At 45.4% G+C, this 6,969-nt stretch overlaps 2 protein-coding genes across 2 annotated transcripts; both read left to right on the forward strand.

Moving 5' to 3' along the window:
• The first annotated feature begins 655 nt into the window (after positions 1–655).
• Positions 656–1,755, forward strand: LOC118823962 (chromobox protein homolog 2-like). Its single transcript, XM_036593837.1, has 2 exons — positions 656–704; positions 918–1,755. The coding sequence occupies exon 2, from the start codon at positions 935–937 to the stop codon at positions 1,520–1,522; it is 588 nt and encodes a 195-aa protein (XP_036449730.1). The 5' UTR covers positions 656–704; positions 918–934; the 3' UTR covers positions 1,523–1,755.
• Positions 1,756–4,270: 2,515 nt separating this feature from the next.
• On the forward strand, positions 4,271–5,698 carry dio3a (iodothyronine deiodinase 3a). Its single transcript, XM_036593321.1, has one exon. The coding sequence runs from the start codon at positions 4,372–4,374 to the stop codon at positions 5,212–5,214; it is 843 nt and encodes a 280-aa protein (XP_036449214.1). The 5' UTR covers positions 4,271–4,371; the 3' UTR covers positions 5,215–5,698.
• Positions 5,699–6,969: the final 1,271 nt, after the last annotated feature.

The raw sequence follows: 6,969 nt of genomic DNA on the forward strand, positions 1-6,969 counted from the left end.
CAGGACACCCTGGGGAAACCCGCACACACAAACTCCTCACACAACGCTATTGGTGGCACTCCATGACCAGAGACATACATTCCTTGGTTTCTTCCTGCTCCATTTGTTCTCAGTGCAAGACACCTAAGACGTTACCTGCAGGAAAGCTAATGCCATTACTCGTACCTCACAGACCGTGGTCCCACCTCGCTATAGACTTTGCAACTGACCTGCCAGAATCACAAGGGTTTACCACCATTCTTACTGTGGTAGAACGATTCTCCAGAGGGGTACGGTTCATACCTTTCCCAGCTATTCCCAGTGCCTTTCAGACAGCTTTAACCTTGTTTCAACAGGTTTTTTGTAATTTTGGAATTCTTGAAGACATAGTGTCTGACTGGGGGCCTCAGTTCACCTCTCAGGTATGGGCAGCATTCTTCAAACAGATTGGGGTGTCAGTTAGTCCCACTTCAGGGTATCACCCACAAGCTAACGGACAGTGTGAGAGGGTGAATCAAGAACTGGGAAAGTTTTTACGATTATTCTGTCATGACAATCCCTAAATATTTGGTATGGGCTGAAATGGCCCAAAATTCTTTAACCAGCTCTGTCACAGGGATGACCCCTTTTCAGTGCATTCTAGGCTACTAGCCCCCTTAGCTCCCTGGACTGGCGCTCAGACAGACATTCCAGCAGTAGACGAATGGATGAAACGAAGTGAGCAGGTATGGGAGGACACCCATCAACACATAGAAAATGCACTGTCCACGAAGGATTTCCATAACCAGAGGAAAGTTGTAAAAAACTGCAGCCCAAATACACTGGGCCATTCAAGATAGTTAAACGCATCAATGAGGTAACATATAGATTAGTCTTACCCCCTCGCTTTCGAGTCTCAAGATCCTTTCATGTATCTCTTCTTAAACCTGTTGTTACAGGGCCCTTGGACGAGGCTATGCCAGATGTTGCATCACCCCCACCAGAGGTGATAGATGGGGCTCCAGTATACGCGGTCCATAGGTTGCTGGACTCCAGGAGACGTAGCAGGCAGCTGCAGTACCTGGTGGATTGGGAGGGGTATGGCCCAGAGGATCAATGCTGGGTGTCTGCTAAAGACATACTGGATCCGGCTCTGGTTGCTGACTTTCGCAGCCGACACCCACAGAAGCCAGCTCCTCGCCCCAGAGGTCACCCACGTAAGCAGCTGTCCTGCTCTCTTCCTACCCGATCCTCAGGGAGAGGATCCGTTGGTCCAGCACCTCGGCGGTGCAGTTCACGCCCCTGTTCGGAGATGCGGTGGTGCGCGTGGTGGTCGTCCTGGTCGGCCTCAGTCCGAGGCCCACTCGGACTCTTTGGGGGGGGTGATACTGTCACGCATCGGGAAGATTCGGACTTCATTTCCCAGCATACATGCAGAGATCACGTGTCAGAACAACTTCCCTTGGACTCGGAAACCGTAACGGACCACAATCCTTCAGGAGATCACATGACATCACACAATCACATGCACACCTATCAGCGCTCCCAATCTCCAGAATACTAATGTTGTGCACCTGTGTATCTTGTCATATGACCATATTAGCTTAGTATACAAAACCGGGCTTTAGATTTAGACATTGCAAGGTATTGTTTATCCAAGAACTTACTGAGCATTATATTCTGATTGTCTTTGCCTGTTATGACCTGTTCTTTGTTTCCCTGACCTTGTTTTTTGCTTAACCCCTTTGTACTGCTGCCTATTGTTGTGGATCTGTGTTTTTGACCTTTTGGCTTATTTTTTGACCACGACTTTAGTTTATTCCCTTTGTTCTCGTCTGCCTAGTATTATTATCACGATTGTGATCTGATTGGCTTCTTTAGATTTGACCCATGCCTGTTTTCTGACCACGGCTTTGCCTGATGATAATAAAACGACTGTTGCACCTTTTATCCGCGAGCGTCTGAATTCTGTTGACACGTCACAATCAACACTATAAGGCCTGTAGTTCAGTGATATTAACTTACTTTAAACAACAACATACAGCAAATACTGGTGTCACTGTTTCCAAATACTGAAGAGAAATATTACAACAAAGAATATAAAGAGCTGTCAATAATGCTGTTTCTATCTCTCACACTCGTTCACACTCTCACACTATGAAGTGAGGTTAAAATAGTTGGCTTGTCTGCTAGCTAAGGTTAGTGTTAGCCTAAATGTAAACCCAAAGTTAGCTAACTAACAAGTAACCAAGTTAAAACCCCATAGGCAGCTATACTGACCATAATTTGACCCAACTCCATATTGTAAGTGGGTATCTTCACTCTGTAACCACTTACTGTTTCACTCTGTATATTAAAAATTTTAAATAAGGCCTAATGTTTATTTTAGTGAGCTTTAGGCCAAAATCCCGGCTTCAGTTTCAACGGTCGCCACTAACTTTTCGTTGCAGAGCAAGTAAAACCAGAGACCCTCCCCCTGGTCTGATATGACTGGCTTACAACTTATGACATCCGATATGACTGGACAAGCGGGAAGTTCCATTTTTCACATTGCGTTAGCTGATCTCTTGTAGCACAGCAGAGGCAGCACTGCAATAGAGCTGCAGCAGTAGCGCCTCCCCATTGTCACATCCTGCTATAAGAGTGTATTGTGACTGAGAATAAATCATGCATGATTTGAACTGGTAACGTACATTTATTTTGGAAGGGTTACTAAATAACATTTAAATCTGGCCAAGCGACATCCATCTGTAGCCCAAAGCCATTTAAACATTGCCACTCAGTTCTGTGTAATGCCTGAAGCAGTGGATCTTTGGCATTTAGCATTTTGTTTGCTCCACAAAACAAATTAAAAACACACTGTTATGAAATATTTCTTGTTTCAAAATCTATTACAATTAATAAAAGGACACATTCCATACATTAAGAAATATATAGATATTCTCTGAATTGCTACATGCTAATCATCTTATTATGAAGAAGTTTAGAAAGATTCCCCTTCATCCTGCTGTGTCAAAATGTGTTTTAAACAAACAAACAGTGGATGTCTCCTCGTGATAATCCCTGCTAGAAAATCCAGCCTAGACCAGCATAGCTTATCACCAGCAAAACCAGCGTGTGTTGTGTTTTGGATGTTGGTATGCTGGTTCAACCATTATGTCAATGCAGGGTGACAAGCTAAACCAGCACCAGACAATGATTTGACCAGCATAAACCAGCATAGACCAGCATGTGGCTTTCTGAATTGTGTCATTCAGTCCTATTGAATTGTGGTGTGTCTTTCATATCTAGACATCTTAAACAGAAGCATCAGAGCTTCGTGCAAATGTTAATGGCTTCAAGTCTTTCAGTGAAGTAAGTTCACTGAAGTGCTTTATTTGTCAGGATCGAGAGCGCTTCCTAGTGGCGAAGAGTCCGCCAAACACTGCGCAGAAAAGTACTCAATTAAAGAGATAAATTGAAAAAAATCAAACACGGAGACCAAACACGCTGGATTCCATGACATTACCTCCTTTCAGATTACTACTTTTAGTGTCATATCTGTAGCCTAATACAGGTCAAATGTTATAATTATGTAAATTTGATAAGTGGGCTATCTTTCATTTCTATAGCTATTTCTGTCATAATATATAGCAAACAGGAGTCAGCAAGCTAGTCTGATCCCTACTTGAAGTGTAGATGAAGCTACCAGCCTTTCAGCAAACATATTTGTTTGCTAAAATCTAAGCTGAGCTTATAACGTGGCTAATGGCAAAAATATGCACACGTCTGCTGACCTGTACTTCAGTAAATATACGTCAGCAAACAAGTTGGACTGGAATGATGGACAAACATCATTCAGAAAAGGAGGCATTAGGACATTGTCCCTTAAGTAGGAGCTACTTAAGAAACAATGTCCTAATGCCTCTTTTTTTGAATGATGTTTGTTATGTGAGTGACAAAAAGGTGAGCGCTCATGCAACCACCGTTGCTAATCAACACTGGGAAGGACCCGAGATGTGCTGAATTCTCATCAAGTAGTAGAAACTCAAGCCCCCTGGATTTTCCAAGTACTCTGAAAAATGAAAACATGGAAACAGAAGTCTTAAGTGCTCGGTGTTAAAGTCAGTTTAGAGCGGAGCTGCCGCTTTAACGTTGTCCTCATCTCTCTGGAGTCTTCATTCATGTTTCATCTCCCGTTGATCTCGTGACTAGAAATTCTCGTGTCCTCCTCTCACATTCTCAGAAGAGTTCGTATAGAGCAGAACTTTTAAGCAGGAGGCGGGAGGCGGGTAGGTAATCGCCACAGAGAGAGAGAGAGAGACAGAGAGAGAGAGAGAGTAATATAGAGAGAGAGATCTCCCCCATGCAACTCCTCACCCCCGTTATATAAAGGCCCATCGGGTGCGCTTCTCCTCCGTCCAGTGGAGAGCCATGAACACGGCGGAGGCGCTGCGGAGCGCGCTCGCCTGTCTCGCGTTGCTGCCGCGCTTCGTGTTCGCGGCGATCGCGCTGTGGCTCCTCGACTTTCTGTGCGTGCGGAAGCGCGTGCTGGTGCGAGCGAGGGCGCGGGACGAAGAGGAGGAGGTCGAGGGCGAGGCAGAAGAAAAGGAGGGCAGGAACGCGGACGACGACGACGACGACCCGCCGCTCTGCGTGTCCGACTCGGACCGTATGTTCAGTGTGGCGTCGCTGCGGGCCGTGTGGCATGGCCACAAGCTGGACGCGCTGAAGGCGGCGCGCGTGGGCCGCGCGGCGCCCAACAGCGAGGTGGTGCGCCTGGCGGACGCGCGCCGCCGCCGCATCCTGGAGTACGCGCGCGGCGCGCGGCCGCTCGTGCTCAACTTCGGTAGCTGTACCTGACCGCCGTTCATGACGCGCCTCCGCGCCTTCGGCCGCCTTGTGCGCAGCTACGCCGATGTGGCAGACGCGCTGCTGGTGTACATCGAGGAGGCACACCCGTCAGACGGCTGGGCGAGCTCGGATGCGCCCTACCAGATCCCGCGCCACCGCTGCTTGGAGGAGCGTCTGCGCGCAGCGCGCCTCATGGAGCGCGAGGCGCCGCCCGGTTGCCCCGTGGTGGCGGACGGCATGGAGAACACGGCCAATGCGGCGTACGGCGCCTACTTCGACCGCCTCTACATTGTGCAGGACGGCAAGGTGGTGTATCAGGGCGGCCGAGGGCCCGAGGGCTACCGCATCTCCGAGCTCAGGGACTGGCTGGACGAGTACAGGAGGCGCCTGCGCGAGAAGAGGGACGCCGTGGTTCACATGTAGCTTTGGGGGGCGAAAATAAATCGAAGCGACCGTTTTGGAGACGGGGACGACAAAGCTGCTATTAATTTCTGTGGAATCTCTATCAAGAGGACATTCTCTCGAAACAAGGACGTTTTTCTTCTCTCCTCAGTGTTTTTCTGTGCTCCTTCATGTCTCCCTTCGTCTCCAGTGGTGTTTTTCTGACTAGTTTAGAGGTAGTTAACTTGCTCTAGCTCAGCGTCCAGTGTGTGATCATGAACGTGTGTGTGTGGCTCCAGGCACTTGGACGACTTACGCTCACCTCTGTTCTCCTTCTCGTATTGCTGTGAAGGTCGGTTTTTAAACGGTTTCCCAACCAGAAAACCGATACTGATAATTTTAAATACGGCGAGGGAAATAGAAGTGATTTATGTCTGTTTTGTCTGATTTTTTGTGCCGTCCACAAATCACTTTGTAAATTATTCCTTTATATCAAACACGTTTTGTAATAAAACCTCTAATAGAAGTATTTCGTGGGCGAGATTTCATTGTGCATCGAGTTAGGCTGGACAGTGGATTTGTTGTGACTTTGACACATTTTAGGTACTCACACAGAGTCATGTCCATATTCCACTCATGAGGTTTCTCAGTTTGTTTAACAAACGCATGGATGTGCTGTCTGAAGAAAAGTGGGGTTTTTCAGAAAGAGCTCAAAGCAAGCAAAACTTTCACATCATACTGTGGTTGTCTCATGTCTCAAATGTGTAGGATTAGTTTACCAGACAGGAGTTAAGCCTAGTCCTGAACACCTTCCTTTTAACGGAGTATCTGCTTTCAGGATGTCATGTAGTCCAGGACTAGATTTAAGCCCTGTTGTCAAAATCACATTTTAGAGACCTAAAAGAAAATACACTCACTGTAATGGTCACGTTTATGCTTCATATTATTGGATTCTCTGGATTCTTCATATTATCTCTTCTCTGGTCACATTACTGTCCACTTAGCTCAATAGTAGTAGTAAAAGGAGAATGGCCTCCTGATGGCTCATCAATGTTGAAAAAAAAATAGTTCACATTAGTGATTAGTGAGCTTCACTTCTTACTGCCACGCACCACTCAGTTTCTACTGAACAAACATCACTCTTATGTACATTTGGAGAAAACTATTTTTGCATTTATAATAGTGTTTCACCCCTCTTAATGCAAGGAAAGTTTTATTTTTGCACATTTAATGGCTGACAGTATTTATAAACCCTTCATTTAGTGGTTCATTGTTTTCCTAAGCAGGTGAGTGAGCAAATTTGTAGCCGTACACATTTAATAAAAATGAGTTTGAATGGTGCATGAAACAATTAAATAATTTTAGGTTTTCTTAAAATACTGAATTTGAGCTGCATCATATCTGACACAGCTAACTGCTTAATTACACTGTTAAAAAGGTACTGTGCAGGTACACTTTTTGTACAATTTAAATGTATCTTCAAAGGTACAACTTGGGTTTTAAGGTCCAACTTTGTATCTTAAATTAGTTTTTCCCAAGTAAAAAGTTTGTAGTTTTACCTTTTCATAAACTAATGTTTTAAAACGGAACAATAAAATAAAAAGCCTGGTGTGTGGAGTCAATACAACTTAGAAAATATCATTTCAATGGATTATGGTACTGGTAATTATGTCCCCTGACTAAAGGTACTGAGATGTACCCCTGGGGGTACTGCCCCAGTGACAGTTTCATACCTTTATTTCTGCATAGTACAGTAATTTATTCATTAGTAATCAAATTCATTCAGTTTGAGTACTG

The sequence above is a fragment of the Colossoma macropomum genome, unplaced genomic scaffold (assembly GCF_904425465.1).
Source record: "Colossoma macropomum unplaced genomic scaffold, Colossoma_macropomum, whole genome shotgun sequence".
In the NCBI taxonomy this organism is placed as follows: Eukaryota; Metazoa; Chordata; class Actinopteri; order Characiformes; family Serrasalmidae; genus Colossoma; species Colossoma macropomum.